General features: G+C 35.6%; 1 protein-coding gene across 1 annotated transcript; it reads right to left on the bottom strand.

Annotated features, from left to right (window-relative positions):
* Positions 1-4,147: 4,147 nt before the first annotated feature.
* On the bottom strand, positions 4,148-15,756 carry scgn (secretagogin, EF-hand calcium binding protein). The gene is made up of 11 exons (XM_077577015.1): positions 15,632-15,756; positions 15,345-15,415; positions 10,687-10,779; positions 8,489-8,578; positions 7,903-7,959; positions 7,575-7,652; positions 7,405-7,460; positions 6,250-6,295; positions 6,096-6,155; positions 4,874-4,942; positions 4,148-4,703 (listed from the first exon to the last, which is right to left on the bottom strand). Exons 1-11 carry the CDS (start codon positions 15,699-15,701, stop codon positions 4,581-4,583), a joined length of 813 nt encoding a protein of 270 aa, XP_077433141.1. The 5' UTR covers positions 15,702-15,756; the 3' UTR covers positions 4,148-4,580.
* Positions 15,757-18,143: the final 2,387 nt, after the last annotated feature.

Below are 18,143 nucleotides of genomic sequence, written 5' to 3'. Positions count from 1 at the left end.
ATACTGCATATGGTAAAACCTGAGTTTGTTTGTCACAGTGGCTTTGACTGCATGGGAGGCCGGCACAAATCTCTCATTTGGGATTCATTTTCCGTGTCCATGAGCTGAGACACACTGAGTTCTCCATGGCAACGGTTATGCTGTATTGTGGGTGGCACAGTACAGAAATTCCAAAGAAATAGAATAGTTTGAAGTTTGCTATGCTTACTGTATATTATATTATTATTTGTTTATGTGCTGGGAGATACAGATTTGACACGAATGCTATGTACAACAAAAATATATTATTTACCGTATTCACACAGTTTTGATCTTTTTTATCTTCATCACAAGTAGGATGATAGACAGAAAAGCAAATATCAGATGAAGTAAAATAAATAAATAAAAATAGCAGTCACATTAAATACAGTAAAAAATTGGAGAGGTATGTTATTGTAGAATTATTTAGAAGTATTTTTCACACATTTGTGAATTAAACTTTTCACCTTTTTTTCCATCCTGTATTTTGGGAAAACGTATCTATTTAAAATTTTCGGTAACATGGCCCCCAAAAAAGAATGAGTTATTATTTTATTGTTTGAAGTATGTTTGATATGTATTGCATTGAGAAGTCTCTCTAAGTGAGACAACAAACACTGTCGACTGTAAACAAAACAAAACAAAAATCAAACTAATTTGTAATGTCTTGTATTTGTAGTGGAGTGCAGGATGGGATGGCGATTGATTTGACAATAAACACGGACAAAATTCAGAACGGCAGGCTTCAACCTTTACTTGGTTTCTTGCTCTAACATACATTGCTGGTACTAAGCAAGTAATAGCACAAATGATAGCGCTCCTATTGGGGACTATCGGTACTACACTTGACATAATCGTCTGATTTACCAAAATTCCGCTCAAGCAAATTTCCACGGTTGTTTTGTGCAAAAGTGACATTTGACCTTCTCAATTACTATTTAGTATTGTTTCATATATATTCTAGTATCTGTCATGAACCACCAGTCAGTGAAATTTTTCCTCTCTAGCTGTTGAGGGGCTGACACAGGGTTCGGCAGCTGCCATGCTTGGACGGCCTCTCCGCCATGAAGTTGTTTGTGTTCACTTCCTCGGATGGAGTACCGAACACATGTTTGCCATGTGGGGGATATAAAAATAAATCTGAATTATTTCAATTTTTCATTTTAAAAAGTGTAGTATTTTTAGAGCAGCACACAGAAATAGAAAGAAAAGCAGCTGCTTTGGAAGCATGTAAGGAAAAATGTAATCTCAGACTGGATAACCTTACAGACATGAAAAAAAATACATATTGTATAAGGTCTGTTCTGGTATGTAAACTAATATTTTGTAAAAACGGGCTTCTTTACCAGCTACAGCAGTAAAAACAATGCTCATATTGTGATGAATATTCCAGCCTTGACTCCCAACTATTTCCCCTCCACCTGACCTGTTGCCTGCTCGTCATAGCTCCGGTCTTCGGGTGTAACCACGGCAACCGGCGACCTGGCAGATCCATACATTGTCAGTTATCTTTACGACGTCGCTCACAGGTTCCTCTGGCATTTCCAGGGCGTCTGTGTTGGGTTTCACCTAGGAGAGGCACAGAAACGCAGGCCTGAGCTGCGTCACAGCGATACTTTAAGGGTTACAATTTACTGCATCTGTCTTATTTGTTGTTTACTTAGCCAGCAACCTTTGGAGGAAAAGACCCAAAAAAAAAAGGGAAATAAAAGAGAGAAAACATACAAGAAAGGAATTCGGTCAGGGGAGACGTGTCTATAAGGGCCACCATGGCCTTTATCAATTTATACAGTCACATGTGGAGAGCATATACAACATATTTATAGCAAAACATTAGAATAATGTAGAAACGGTCATTTATTTCAAAATTGTAATTCAATTTAAAAAGTAAACATACATTCCATAAGCCAATTCCTTACCTAATTTATGTATTAAAACTCTCTTTAATTGTTTGAGATGGGGATTTCCCTCCCTTTTTGTTAATTGTAATCTGCATTCTTTAAAATTAGATTAAAAAAACAAAACAAAAACAAAGTATGTACAAAATACAAATATATTAGTTTGATATATTTAATTGAACTACTGAAATTAAGTATTTTGGGATATTATAATTTATTTTTAACGTAGTTTTCTAAAAGCATACATTATTCAATTCCTCCTTTTACAGATGGATTACTCATATTAGTTTTCTTATAGTTTACATTCTATTACAGTACATTTAAAATAGTATTTGTTTTTGGGGGGGAAATAAAATTATAACAATTTAAAAAATAATAATTAAAAAAAGTATGTTAATCTAAGTGATCCAAAATCACAAACTCCTCATGGAGTCAATAGAAGGTATTCTGATTCTAAATGTTGGTATTCTCATTGTATGTCTGAAGACAACAATTTGGTAATTCAAAAGCAAAGGGCCAATTGACCCCGGACCGTTATGTGAAAAGGGAGGAATTTTTTTTTTGATATAAATATATTTCGTTGCCTTGTCAACACAACACCATTCTCTGGATTTCAGAAAGTCAATTGACTTTTTGAAGAAACCACTGCATTATTTTAGTTTCACCACTAGAGAGCAGCACTGTGCCAGATAGTTTAAAGCGAGTCCAAGGCGTCATTTCAAAGCAATGGCCCTAAAATCTTGGAATTATTATTTCAAAAGCAAACAACATAAGCGGTTGTGTTGTTTAGCTGTAGACTATAATAAATAAATAAAAATAAATATGCTCAACTGGGTCTTTTATTTAGCCTGCGAACATTAAGACTACAGACATTACTTTACTTCTTAATTTTTTTGGCTCTACAGACTGAGCAAAGTTGATGCTACAAAAATTGACCTTTAGAAGAAGTACCCCAGGAGAAGTAGAGAAGAAGAATAAACAACTTAAAATGGCTACCTTTGAAAATAGACGTTATCTTCACCTTATTATAGTGGAACCAAGTCAAACTATTTTGTATTATTATTATTATTATATTATTGTTATTATTATTATTATTACACTGACATTACAGTACAGGCAATGTTTTAATCAATATAACTAACACAACAAGTGTAAAATAAATAAACTGCTGTGCTGTAAAAAAAATAAAAAATACATCTACTTCCTGTTCAAATGTTAACATCACATTTTCCTCATTTCAAACACAGAGACACATTTCATCACAAATAAGCTATAGAATGAATGCATCTTGTGGTGTAAACCCTCAAGAGGCTGACAGCATTGAATGGGATGCAAGGAATTTCCAACAAGTGCGTAAATGATTTTTTTGGGGCAAGTACTGCATGTTACGTACTCGTCACACTTTTTACAAGAGTCTACCGCCAGAAATCCTCACAGGCAAACAAATCAATTTACTCATCAATCACAGAATCTATTGAAACGGACCAACGGTTACATCATTCAGCATTGTCGCAAAAATAATAACAAGCGCCGTCTGTCCGAGTTATGACAGACAGAAGCTTAGCATCCTTTTGGTCTTTTCTTTGGGATCCATTAGACGTGTTGATCAGCAAGTGGACATGAGGATTATGACCCAACAGTACATCAAGCTCTCCAAATGGGAATTGTGTTTGTTCTGCAGCAGCTGTTAGGCAGCTGTTTCACTCTCACACATTTACTGTACACACACACACACACACACAGAAGAATCGATCCCATGAAAAAGTATTCTCACCCACACGCACACACACATACTTCACAGGTGCAATTCTCTGGTGATAAGGAGAGCACTCAAGCGTTAAGGTCCACCCCATTAGCTCCTTTTAGTGACAAAAGCACTTCTGGACAAACAAGTCCGCCACTTGCCCTCACCATGTTACTGTGCGATCTCTCGGCAGGGATCGGTCAATGGTCAACTGCTCTCACACTGAGAGATGACGTATAACTCAGAAGGTCTTATCTTTTAATAAAGGTACTTATCATTTTATTTATTTTTTAAAATATGGAGACGTATTCTTTTAAAACTGAATGTTGTATGTTATGCATTATCATATTTTACACTGGCCTTGCAAATACTCTTACTCCTTTTTGCCATCAAAACCCTCAACCCTGACAATGTATTTGCCAATTGTATCTTCACTTCAAATTTTTATAAGCCACTTGTTTGTGAAATGAATGAACGGCTGTCAATATTGTATGGTAGTTTAATGCTTTTTATTTTTTACTATTATGGACATGACAGTATCGAAGACACACAAAACAAATAAAAACTGGTTACCATGTGCACGTGGCCATAGCAACCAATAGATACAGCAATTCATTCTTTACTTTTATTTGAAGCACCTTAATTTTTTCCAATAAAGGAAAATAAAAATACTACGTGAATGAATTCCACAGCATAAATGTTACTTTCAACCACAAGCATTCAATTCACATGATTTAATTTGGCCTTTAACATGCACAATACATCTTTTTTTAATTACACGGTATCACAATGCGTTTTTTTCATCATCGTCAATTCAAAGCGACCATTCAATGATCACACATGATTGGTCTCTGATTCACATAGATTACATTCATGCTTTGAAAATCTAAGACGAAAACATGGATGATCCTGCGGCGAATCTAAGGCTTCACCCCGAGACACAGCGAGAGCTCGTTTTTCTGAATCTTGCCGTCCTTGTTGACGTCACAGTGACGCAACACAACTTTTCGCAGCTTGTCGAGATCGGGACCCGTGAGGTTGGGCTGAGGACCACACAAGGGGAAGGAAAATGTGTCATTGAGATCAGTGTTCATGATGAGACAATGTGACTAATTTTCATTACTGCGAGAAAAAAAAAGTGATTGTTTTTTAAACCTCATTTTAAGTAGATAGAAAGAGAAAACGAAGTGTGGCGGCTCTGATGTGTTCTTACCCTGGCCAGTTCCATCATATCTTTGACAAAGCCGTCCACCTCTACGCCCTCCAAAGCTCCAGTCTTGTTCTAAATGGGGGGTCATGAAAAACAAAAATTGCCTTTGTAGTATACAGCACATCTCAGACATTTTGACTCTTTCATTTGAACAGAATTTATTGACTCATTTGAATATTCCATCTTGTGCTTGTTTATAATTACAAGGCCAAACTGTATCCAACTCAAACAAGGAAGTTCCTGTATTTAACCAAACCAAATCACTTTTCCTTACATTAGTCTGCTAGCTTAATGCTAAAATACAATGCAAAATGGCATATATGGGCTGATGAACCTAGCGTCAATTTTGCGGTACTTACACACAAATAGAAACACAAATGGTGGAACGTAATACTCATTTTACTGTATACTGTAAATGTATTATACTGCCCCCTAGTGGCCAAAGACTGCACACCACAAGGAAGGGCCAAATTGTTAAGTTATTTACTTTCTATTTAATTTAATAATGGTATTAGTATACTTTTTATGAAGTACTATACCAAAGAGTATACATTTTCTTATTAAAAAAAAACCTAGCATAACATTTTTTTTGTTGATGTGCTGGAACAGATTACATAACGGCATTTTTTTACATTGCTCACTTTTTTTTGAATGTGAGTTTGGTTGCATCACGTAACTCACGGTTTGCTTATTAGGTCTTGAAAAAGGCACAAAAAAACCCCAAGAAAAAGCACTTCAGTGAGATAAGATGAGATAGAGTGTGACGTCATCCAATGAATATTTAAGAAGACGTTCCAAAAATGAATCCAATGTTGTCATGCATGACAGCATTTTGCAAAGTTTTAGAGTATAAGAGCATTGAAATGAAATGATTAAGATTTGTAGTTGAATAAAAGAAGCCTGTTAGTGCTGATAAGACAGAAAACGATCTTGTTATGCCAAAGAGTGAGCTGGCAAGCAAATGGGTCTTTTGTTTAATTAGCGTGTTGGCTGCGAGACTCAATTCTCTAGAAAGAACCACGGCTGACCACGCATAGAGTTTTACATTTAAGATGGAACACATGAATAAGTAAAGGCGAGGGTGCAGTATCAATAAAAAGCAACATTACGAGCTATATGGAAACTCATCTTGTGGCCGTGCAGTAATGCAGCAAAGCTTTTTTTTATGATGGCTTTTAAATATTATTGACACTCATGAACTTATTTGAAACCAAATCATACTTACAACGTCATAATGATCAAAAATCTTCTCAAAATCTCGCTTCCTCTCCGCTTTACTGCCGGCCTAACAACAAACACACAGACGCGTTGTTGGAAGGGTTCAAATGGGAATAAGCGAATTTAATGACGTTAATGACAATACAAAATGTGACACGTACGTCCAACTGGAACTGGAGCAGAAAATTCTCTTCTAAAGCCAAGATCCTATTTGAGGAAAATTTTTGTCATATCACATCAGTATAAGAAGATAAGTACAAGTTACAACATTATGTACATTTCCACAATCTCATAGATCCAATAAAAGAGCAAAATTGTGCCTCAAAAATACTAGAATGATTAATAATATACATGCAATATACAAATTGATATAAGATTAATTAAATGATGTTTATTGTTGCGGTGGTGATTTTAGCGATGTGATGAACTATTACAGGTCCGTGATTCCCAGAATGCATTGCAGAGACATGCAGAGATTGTTTGTGTGTAGTTTACAAGCCCGTGTATTTTTCAAATGATGGATCATTTTCAGAACAGTTCCTAGATGTGTGATTGCTGACATTCTGGTAAATCCAAAATACACAAAGAAGTACAGCCAGCATACGGCACACCACAATGTCGTTCTAATGACTTGTTTTGTTCTCATGACAACCAGGATGGAGCCAGGTGATGAAGTGGTGTTTACAACTTTTGCTATTTTTAACCCTCTAGCATTTTTTAAGCCACTTTTTGTGGCGACTTTGAGATACTCTGAGACTTCCCCAGAGAAGTTGATGTCCACTTTAGGTTTGTGAAGACAAAATGCAGCCAAATTTTTATAACGCGCTCTCAAAGACACATTTTTTTGTTTCGTAATTTCACACTTGATGGATGGGCAGGCAATACGGGGACGCAACTAGACAAGCAATTCAAAAGTGGCATTTATCATTTTGATTGGGGCTGAGTACCTCTAAAGTCAATATATTAGAAAAACAGAACACAAAATGTATTTATTGTGTTATTTAGTACTTATTTTTTCTATCTAAGAAATTGAGGGCACTCATTCGTGAACCGCTAGGATTCTCACTCTGTCTCCCTCTGTTGGTCATTATTTTTCATGTTTCTTGGACAGGTTGCGATTGTGAAGACAAATTCCTCTAGTGTGTTTCTACATACTTGACCAATACATTTGACTTTGATGATATTTATAAAGGCAGATTTGTTTGATATGGTGCTCATATTGGATCTAATCAGACTGTGTGTTCAAAAATTGTGAGTAGGTTGCTATGACACTTCACATGAGTTATGCTTTTTTTTTTTTTTTTTTGATTACATACCTGGCCAAGTCGTTGAGGTCCAAACGGCCATCTTTGTTCTTGTCAAAGATTTTCATCTGTCGCACAGAAAGGATTTGAAAGTGTTTTTGTGTGATGCGGTAATAAGCAGCTGCTCTGTCTGTTAAGGCTGAGCTGAAATAATTGAGTTGGACGGGAGGCGTGAATCATACCATTGTGTCCGTGTATTCCTCCAGCTTGTCAGGTGACACTTTACGACCATGCTGTTGGAACAGGTCTTTCAGGAAAGCCTAAAAAAAAAAGAAAAGAAAAAGGCTTCAACATCCACCGTATCTATCAGGTATGTTTTTACACACAAGGATAATATTCCAAATGATATTTTCAAGTCAGCCCAATCTTTTATTCCTTTTCTGTTTCTCAACCAGTAAAAGTAGTTAAAAATGACAAAACACGTTGACGTGAATGTGGAAGGACAGGAAGTAGCGTCCGAAGCTTTTACATTCCCCTTCACCAAGAAATATTTCTGCTTTTGCGCGTTACCTTCAGCTCCTGAGCTGAAATGTAGCCGCTGCAGTCCACGTCGTATTTCCTCCAGATCTGCGGAGGCCGCCGCGTGATCGATGGCATCATTAGGGAGGATGAGAAGGGTGAAAAGGGTAAAACTGAAATTGATCCTTTTACTCATTCACTGCCATTGACGGCTATAGACGTCAAAAATGAATTTTAACTATTTCTATTAGTTAAAAAAAAAATCCACTTTTGCTAACAAGAGTATGAAAACCTAGAAAAAATGTATTGTAAATTTAGAACAGATATAAAATTTGTGATTAATCGTTAGTTAACTGGTGAAGTCATGTGAAAAAATTTAATCGCCTGACGGGCCTAATTTAAAAAAAAAATTAAAAATAAGGAGTGTTTAATTGTAATTAATCGCATGATAATTTTATATCAGTTATTAATGTACAGTAAAAAAATATATAGGTTTTCATAAAAAAAATTATGAAATGAAAAATTGTTAAACTCATAAAAATAGTTCACATGAATTTTTTACTTCTATAGTCGTCAATGGCAGTGAATAAGTTAAGTGACGGTAATCCTGGATAAGCGCAATAGCGAGTGGCTTCACCTGCATAAAGTCGACACTGTTGTCAAGTGGAGCTTCCCTGTGGAAGATCAACAGGAAGTTCTCCGTCTCAGGTAGGATCATGTTAGCCAGCTGCAAAACAAAATCAACAATTACCTGATTTTTACAATGTAAATGTTTGAATCAGAATATGCAGTAAACATGAGATGACGGAAAAATAAAGTCTCCTCCACGGATAATTATTGAATTTGTAGGAGTGTAGACCCCACCAAGGGAATGGAAATGCTGTTTTGGAACGATTCTCCATCCTCTCATTCCTCCCGTCTGTCCTTTAATAACATTACCGCATGTCCATTAGTAGATTAAACCTTGGGCGCTGGCATCAATCTCCTTGAAATGGTGTCCCACGCTGCAGCTAGCGCTCGACTGGGAAACAAACGCAATGCACCATCATGGGTGCCAAATGCACACTCTTAACACATGGCCTATCAGAGAGGATGCATGAGTGCTCTGCTCACTTCCTCCCCAATTCTGCATCAGCAGTACAGTTGTGCACAATGGAAAATAAGACACTTGAACCAGAGAATAAGACGTATTTCGACAACACTGGGGACTTACTTACTTACTTTGACTACCTACATGAAGGGAACCGGATGTATATGTCAAAGATCACACATCATCAAATAGGATTATTAAACCTGGGGTTCCACAGGGGTCCATATTTGGACCACTTTTGATTTTGTATATCAATGACTTTAACTAGAGGAAAATGAGGGCCACCAGACCCCAAAACAAAGAGCTGATAGCAAGCATCAAGAAATCCTGGGACCCCCAGGCAATGCCACGGCGCATCGAGGCAGTGATTAAGGCAAAGGGATTCCCAACCAACTACTGAAGATTGACATATCCTATTGAAAATACCATCTGTAAAGGACAACGGGTTTATTTGCTAAATTTCTGTCAATGTTGGAACTCTTATTTTCTAACTTCCTCTTTGGGTGCAAGTTTATTTTGAAGGAATGCGGAAAGGGAGAATGACGTAGGAGACGGTATAATGATCGTTTGAAGAGTCAAAATATACTTAGCCCGGTTGAAAGTGGCAACAAGCTAAATAATTGAGCTTTATCTTTAAATAGATTTATGTTTGTGTTTACCTTTTGAGTTTAATTAGCCTGACTTGACTGTATAGAAGAAAAGTGAACATGTCTGATTGACAGCGTTGTGTTTGTTTTATTTTCTAGCTCTTAGAGTGTAAAAGGTTTGTGTATGAGACAAGGAAAGGGAGAATTAAAAGGAAACTTCAGACCACCAGTAAAGTCTCATTATTGCAACTGACGCTACACCATCCATCCATCCATCCATCCATCCATTTTTGTTTTCATGGGTTTTATGAACTGCAAGCCCAAATAATGCAAAGATAAACAAATAAATACTTGAAATCACTTAAATTCTGGGCCCTGAATCTATAATCTATGAAAGTTTGACTTTTTGAATGAAATTATGGAAATGATTAAACTTTTCCAGGATATTAAATTTTTTTGACGAGCACCTATACAGTATGTAATAAAAGCAAGTCCAGCCCATACATATGCTACAAAATAAAGAGAATAGACTGTTGGGAATAAAGTCATACATTTCAACAGAAGAAATATTAGAATTTTGTCTGACCCTGTCGCTCCACAACTAAAGCAAGTAAAACTGGAACATTTCAGGGCGTGTATGCTTCAAATACAGCGAACAAAGAACGTATGCTTGACTGGTTCTGCGTCTAGCAACTGAATGACACGTTCATGTGGAGCCTGGGAGACATGTCATCTTCAAACCGTGACTTTAAATCTCAGTTGTCAGTCAAGTGGACATTAGCTTACATGAAAAAGCCTCCCTTGGAAAATGGACGAGATATTTGAACAGCACTTGACAGGACGTCAGTGAGCTTCCCTTTCTAATGCTTCCAGAGCCGACTTAACAGAATTAGGACTGTGTCTTTGTCATGGAAACATGAATTAAATAAAATACAGAAGTCCAAATGCAGCAGTGGAAAAGGAGAGTGGCAGTGGATTATTGTCAAACAAAAGCGTGCCACGAATGCTTTTAATGGTGAGGCTTTTAACTAGTCACACAATAATGGGCAGTTGTGTGTTTTGAGCCATGAATGTTCTGGTGCTATGTTGAGTGCTAGTCGAGTTAGTTAACCCGTCGTAATCAAACTAAAGTCACACACGTTGATGATGATGGAGTACCTCCTGGATCTGTAGTTTGCCATCAGCGGAGACGTCGTAGGCGGACATGAACCTCTGCTTCAGCCTCTGGACGCGCTCTTCAGTCACTTTCTCCTGCAAAGACGCACATTTGAACAACCTTTGCATTGAGCATTGAGGCTGAAGGCTTTACATTACTCGTACATTACTTTCTGGGTCACACAAAAGTGTTTTCACTACACTACATGGATAGGATTCACAGAATAACTCGCGATAGAGACCCAACATAGTGAATATGTGCCTTGCTATCTTACAGTTACCATAGCTCATGTGTTAGCATAGCATGTTTAGCATAACATGGTGGGCTAAGCATTGTGAGCATCCAGGCTAATGTACTGAGAGAGCTTCCTACAGGTGAATATAATTAAAAGTATCTCATTGTTTTATGGCTGAAACACCAGATTGATATGTAAATTGTCTGCTAATGAATCAAAATGCATTCAAGAGGTGTCGCATATCAATGGTTTGCCAGTTAACGGTATTTAAAGAAATCGAAAACAATATGTTGAATCAAAATCAGTTATGTAGAATTGTGGGGAGCCCCAGGGATCAATTCTGGGACCAGTACTTTTTCTTCTTTATGTGAATGATATCACAACCATTTCAAAATTGTTAAAATGTATTTTGTTTGTAGATGACACAATTTTATTTTATGCCGGGGAAAAATATATATCGTGTATTACAAGTAATAGAGAATGAGTTCACAAATATTATGAAGTGGTTCAATGCTAACAGACTGTCTATAAATATTAGTAAAACCAGATTTGTAGAAATATGGATGTCGAAGCAACACTGACTGTGCAAGGCATTGAAATAAAAAGGACTAATTAAGTTTCTAGGTCTCATTATTGATGAACATTTTACATGGAAATAAATCGCATATAGAATATGTCAAATGTAAGGTGTCACAAACCGTAGCCGTGTTACACAAGGTCAAAGAATCATTGAACAAGATTGCTTTGCTATTGTTATATAATTCATCGATTGTTCCATACCTGACCTATTGCAATGAAGTGTGGGGGTTTGCAGCCAAAACCTACACCTGAATCCATCTTTTTTTTTTTTACAGAAACGTGCTATTCGTGTTGTTTGCGGTTGTGGATACAGAGACCACATTAACACATTATTTATACAACTAAAAACTTTAAAATTTAATGAATTGATGGAGTTTAACCGCCTTGAAATATTGTACAAAGCCCATCATGAAATTTTACCAGTTAATATACAAACTAAATTTATTAAAAGGGAAAGTGAGTACAAATTAAGGGGAATAGACATTTTTTCCAAACCTAAATATAGAACAAAACAAAAACAAACATGTATTTCAACTCAAGATGTCAGTCTGTGGAACAAACTGGATTGTAAAACAAAATCTTCTCAGTTTATTCTTTTTTTTTTTTTTTATAAAAGTACAATTACTGCAAAAATATGTATAGCACAAGGACACGCAGTTGAATTATTTTAAATTAATTCCTAGTATTGTTACATCGAAAGCGTCTTGACCGCTCGCTGTCATCCATTTTTTATTGTTGTTGTTTTTTAGTTGATCAGAGGCAGACAAAACAAGTGTGACTTCTTTCTGTCCCCTTTCATTTCTTTTACTTTTCTTTGAATTTTAATATTGCTTTATATATTTTTTCTTTTACAAATGAATTAAATAAAAATGATTGATTGACTGATTGATTTCATACCAAATGTGTATATTTGCAATTGTCAAGGCATTGCAGGGATAAAGAATGAAGGCAACTTATTCAGTTATTAGACAGAATATTTTAGTGATTAGTGAAGTAAGGGGAAATCTACAGACAGAAATTTATTTTTGGGGAATTTTCTTTTAGAGTGAAGGAGAGCATAGAGCCATAAATTTGATCTCTAAATGACTAGAACATGAAAACATAATTTTTACCCGAATTGTCACATTTTGACCAACAATTTTATTATTTCTTTGTTGATACAATGTCTCAATACCTGATAGATAGACAGCCCTCCTTCAAATATGAAAGGTGCACTGATAATAAATTCATGTCACAAACAATAACTGTGTACAGTATAGATGTGGAGAGAGAATTTTAGCAATAATATCTATAATGCAACATTAATATATTCAGGAAATTAAGTTTTCTGTTTTCATTTTTCTGTAAAGATTAGGATGGATTTTTCATTCCACACAGACACACATTCAAAGGGAAGGCATGCTCCAAGTGTCTTCTTCACAGCTGGCAACTTTACATTATATGCAAATGGGGATCTTATTGCAGTTCGTTCTAAATGTATTTTCCGTATTTTCAATTTATACTTCCGATATGCTGACTGTGTGACGGTCCTGCGCTGAATTTAAAGGGCATGAGAGGAGCCGCATCCATCGGCCAGGAAGCAAGTTGGCTGTGTTCACTCCCACAACGGCAATACCCATTTCTAACTAAGCGCATCTAAGAAAACACCAAAAGGAATACAATTCCACGTATGAACAGTTAGACTGGCTACGTCAAACATCTAACCGTTGTTTTTATGAATACATAACAAGAAAATAATAATAATAATAATAATAATAATAATAATAAAAAACAAAGTAAGAGGTCTAGTCAGAAAACAAAATATTTATAGCGTTATATACAATCAAGGCTTGTTTGGTTTGAACTTTTTTCAGTGCTTTTCCAGCAATCTCAACTTTGATCATATAAACTCAAAACTGTGGGTGACATTTTGTAAATCAAAATTTTTTTTAGCAGTGTGTTACACATGATTTCCCGCTCCATATTTAATATCTTCATTTTCCAGTTTGATGATTTGTTGTCTTTTTCGGATATCCAATGTTGAAATGCTTCCCCAAAATATTTTGGTGGCCCTAGATGTACTATGAATGTTTTACTTCAAAAGGTGACAAGCAATTGTACCACTAAAAGGTACAATTATCGACTTTTTTTGTTTGTTTGGGTGCTGCAGTCTCAAGAATGCTACTTTCTTCTCAATGTCTCCCTTTTGCATATTGGGCAAAAAGCATAGTGACATTGGTGGCTGACTGACTGACACATTTTGCAGCTAACAAGACAACAAGAAGGGCCACAGTCTCTTTTTACACAAAACAGAACCACAAATAAAATAAGATACCAACACCCAAAGCTGATTTAATTTTTAATTTTTGAACATCTGAATCAAGTGCCGGTAACTATGGAAACATGTTATATGACTGGAAAGATGACTTTCCAGGTGGAGCACATGCAGACAGCAGGGGAGCAAACTGGCGCCAGATCCATTAGAGAAAGGCCAATGTTTGTCTTGAGCATCATTCTTATGTCAGGAAACATTTGTTGTTGCTAGGCAAACCTTTCCCATCACACAGAATGAACTGGACCTTTATGTTGGACGGGGACACAGTTCTATTTTGTTGCTAGAAATGAGTGTCACGTTTGAAAAAAAAGTATTTTGATGTACACTTACAATATGCTCACTTGTACAATAATTTTCACAATTTTCAGTTTTGATTGTCATTGTAAGAAGTTTTAGTTTAGCAAGCACATTTATTATTTTTTTAATTAGAAGTAGGCCTACTTTAAGTATTTGGTTACTGTATTGGGGAGGTGTCCCTGAATACCTTTTTTTGTTATTAATAAGGAACAATATTTTTTTCCCAGTTCAATTGACCTGAAACCCAAATAAAGATTCCTGACAGGGAAGGAAATATTTCTTCTTTTTTTTTTTTTTACTCATTCACTACCATTGACGGTTATAGACGTCAAATATTCATTTTACCTATTTCTATTAGTTAATTTTTTTTTTTTACACTTTTGTTAACAAAAGTATGGAAACCTACAATTTTTTTATTGTTCATTTAGAACGGATATCAAATTTGTGATTAATCGCAAGTTAACTCGTGAAGTCATACAATTAATTACAATAAAAAAAGGTAATCGCCTGACGCTGCTAATTTTTTAATAATCTTTTCTCTTTTTTTTTAAATCGCGTCAGGTGATTATTTTTTTTATTGCAATCACATAACTTAAATAGTTAACTCACGATTAATCATAAATTCTATATCTGTTCTAAATGTACAATAAAACATTTTTTTCCTAGGTTTTCATATCCAACCCATGTTAAACTAACAAATAGTTCAAATGAATTTTTGACGTCAATAGCCGTCAATGGCAGTGAATGAGTTAATATAATTTTTATTATTATTAATGAATCATCAAATTTGAAAAATTCCCACGCCTCACTGGTTGGGCCTTAGATGATGCAGGTTTACCTATTGTAGTGTCCTGCGCCTTTACTGTACGGACTCGTCTAACAAGAGGTTTGTGTGTTTATTAGAGGCCACAAAAAAACAGTGCACTTATACTTGTGTCAATCACAAACAAGGAAGACTAAGCCACATGCGGTCTGTTTGTTTAATACCATCCCATTTGTGACCAAGTCACTCACACCCGCACTGTGCAGACATTCAGGCTGATTTAACAAGTGCAAATGTAAAGTCACATCACAAACGTGCATGTAAGATTGCCCGTGCAGAACTTGTGGTGCATTTCTACTTCAACGCTGAGTCATGCATCAAGTGCATTCATCAGTAAATCTGATGAATGACGAAATGGTACTTAAAGCGGACAGGCTGAAGAAGATGAATTGAGAATGTCAAGTGGACTTACCTTTGGCCCCAGTTTCTTCATCATGTGACGGAAAAACTCATCCAGCTCCTTGCCTTCAATGTAGCCGTTGTCTGAACAAAACAAATAAGCACTTTACTGTTTTCTTTTTAATTACAAATACCAAAAAAAGAAGTCAATGTCTAACCCTAACTACTTTCCAGTTTTATCTTTGCATCTATGTTACAGTACTCTTACATGGAAAAATATACTAACCTAGCTTTCTGTTCAAATTGAAAGATGTAAAAAAAAAAAATCTGGAGATCAAAAAATATGTGACTCAGTCTTACCATCTGCATCAAAGTGCTGCCAGATCTCCAAGAAACCGGCAGCGTCCAGCTTGTCAAAGGCACTGTCCATTGTGACACTTTTGACACAGAAAGACTCCAGCGGTGAGAGGCGCTTGTCTTTTAAACTCTTGCTTGAATGAATGATGTATGTTGTAGGCAGAAACCACACCCCTTCTGCATGTGGGAAGTGCACAAGACGCACGCACACGCACGCTTCTAATGAGTTGTTAATGCCATCTGGTGGTTATGCATTTGAAAAGCACATCAGCTCTGGAAACAAACTGGTGGTGCGCCTCTGGTCACAGAATTCACTTCAATCTGACATAAGTAAGAATACATTTAATAATGATAATAATAATAAACAGCTAAGTTCAAATGAACTAGGACATCATTAGATTTTAATAGTGGTTTTAGCATAAAAAAAACTCATTAAACAGACGTGGACAAAAAAAAATATCTTCCTCACATATTGGTTAGCACAGTGACTACTTTTCACGTTCTAAATACGCAGATTGACTGATTGCGAGTTTGAAGAAAAATGTGATGCTGATAAGTGGACACATTTTGGTTGAACATGTCTCTATGGTCAAATTATTTTCAATCTTCCTTTAAGCCTACTGCAAATAAATGTACATTTAATGAGATCAAAAAAAATTAATAAGCAAGTTTGCAAACTTGACTTATTGGTCAATATATGTGATGATTTTAGTTGACCCGAAATTGAACTGGGACTTGACGTAATGAAATTTTACTACAGTAACTGGACTTACTTGAAACTTGAGGCTTAAGACTTATGAATTGTACGAAGGCCAGGGCTGGACTGGCCATCTGGCATACATGGCAGATGCCCCGTGGGCTGGCGTCTTTTGGGGCCGATGCGAAGCTATTTAATTATTATTTGTCCTCCGTTTTACCCCAAGAGCAGCCCATTAATCCATTTACAATATAGACAAGAAAAGTGAACCAATCAACATCAGTGGCAGATATGTGATAACCAGGGGTGGTCAGGAATCAGGGTCGGGCTGGCAAGCCTATTTAGGACCAATTTATTGAACCAGTCCAGCCATGACGAAGGCTGGCATATCCCTAGAAAAATATAACTAAATAGCATATAGCTATTAACACAATGGCTAATCATCAGCATGAAAATGGACAGTCAACACTTATTTACTGTATGTGTGCTGTTTATACTGTAAATAGCCTATAGCGTATATATATATATATTTTATCCAGCAATCAGTCAATGTCTTCACCCATACATACAGACTAAACAAACACAAAGAAAATGTTCTATAACACAATGTAATCATTACAACAGTTTTCATTTATAAGACAATTAACTCATTCACTGCCATTGACGTCAAAAATTCATTTCAACTATTTCTATTAGTTTAACATTTTTCCCACTTTTGTTAACAAGAGTATGAAAACCTAGAATTGTTTTTATTGTATTAGAACAGATATAAAATTTGTGATTAATCGTGAGTTAACTAGTGAAATCATGCGATTAATTACGATACAAGATTGTAATATAATCTTTTCTTAAAATATATTTTGAATTTTTTTAAATTATTTTTTACAATTTTTTATATTATTTTTAAGAAAACATTATTAAAAATTAGGGGCGTCAAAAAACTTTTTTTTAATCGTAATTAATCACAAAATTTATATCTGTTCTAAATGTACAAAAAACTAATTTCTAGGTTTTCATAATCTTGTTAACAGAAGTGGAAAAAAATGTCAAACTAAAATAAATAGTTCAAATGAATTTTGGACGTCTATAGCCGTCAATGGCAGTGAATGAGTTAAACTAGAGGACATACGTATACAGATCTGTTGTCAAAGATTATCCGTATTGAAGACATTTAACATTTTCAATTTATATTTTTACTGTTTATGAATTTACTTATAAGTATATAGATGCCATATAACCTGTGTAGTGAAAAGAAGATCAACTGTGATAATGTTGTTGTGAAATATATTGGAACTTTTTACTCCCTTCCAGTTCTCATGAAAATAAGAAAGAATGTAGATGGGTGTCAAGTTCTCATGGAGATAAAAATGTGTGTCTGAAAGGGAGTCAAGTTCTCATGCTATTACTCATTATGTCGTAAAAACTGAAGGTCCAAGATCATTACCTGCCTACATCATATATCCGGGCTGATAGGAGAACTGGAGTAAACATGTCAGTATATCACATGTCTGCTTATTATAATTACTAACCCTTTGTCTAGCCTGTGAATGGGAGAGGAAGTTTCTTCATGGATAAAAAGTGTGGGTGTTTTCATATTCGACACACTCGAGGCTTAACATTACCTTTGAATGTAAGCATTTTCTCCTGTGTCTTTAAGAGCTCCTAAATAAATCTTTGCAAAGGAAACTTCTTCAGAGATCTCAATGCAATTATTTTGAACACGCAAAGATTACACTTAATATAGTAATCAAATAATTCCTTCAGTATCCATTGACTACAGTATGTACTAGTATTTCATGATTTTTTTTTTGTACTTAC

Source organism: Vanacampus margaritifer, chromosome 9, assembly GCF_051991255.1.
Source record: "Vanacampus margaritifer isolate UIUO_Vmar chromosome 9, RoL_Vmar_1.0, whole genome shotgun sequence".
Taxonomy (NCBI): domain Eukaryota; kingdom Metazoa; phylum Chordata; class Actinopteri; order Syngnathiformes; family Syngnathidae; genus Vanacampus; species Vanacampus margaritifer.
The sequence above is the reverse complement of the archived record's forward strand: the minus strand, read 5'-3'. Positions and strand labels throughout refer to the sequence as shown.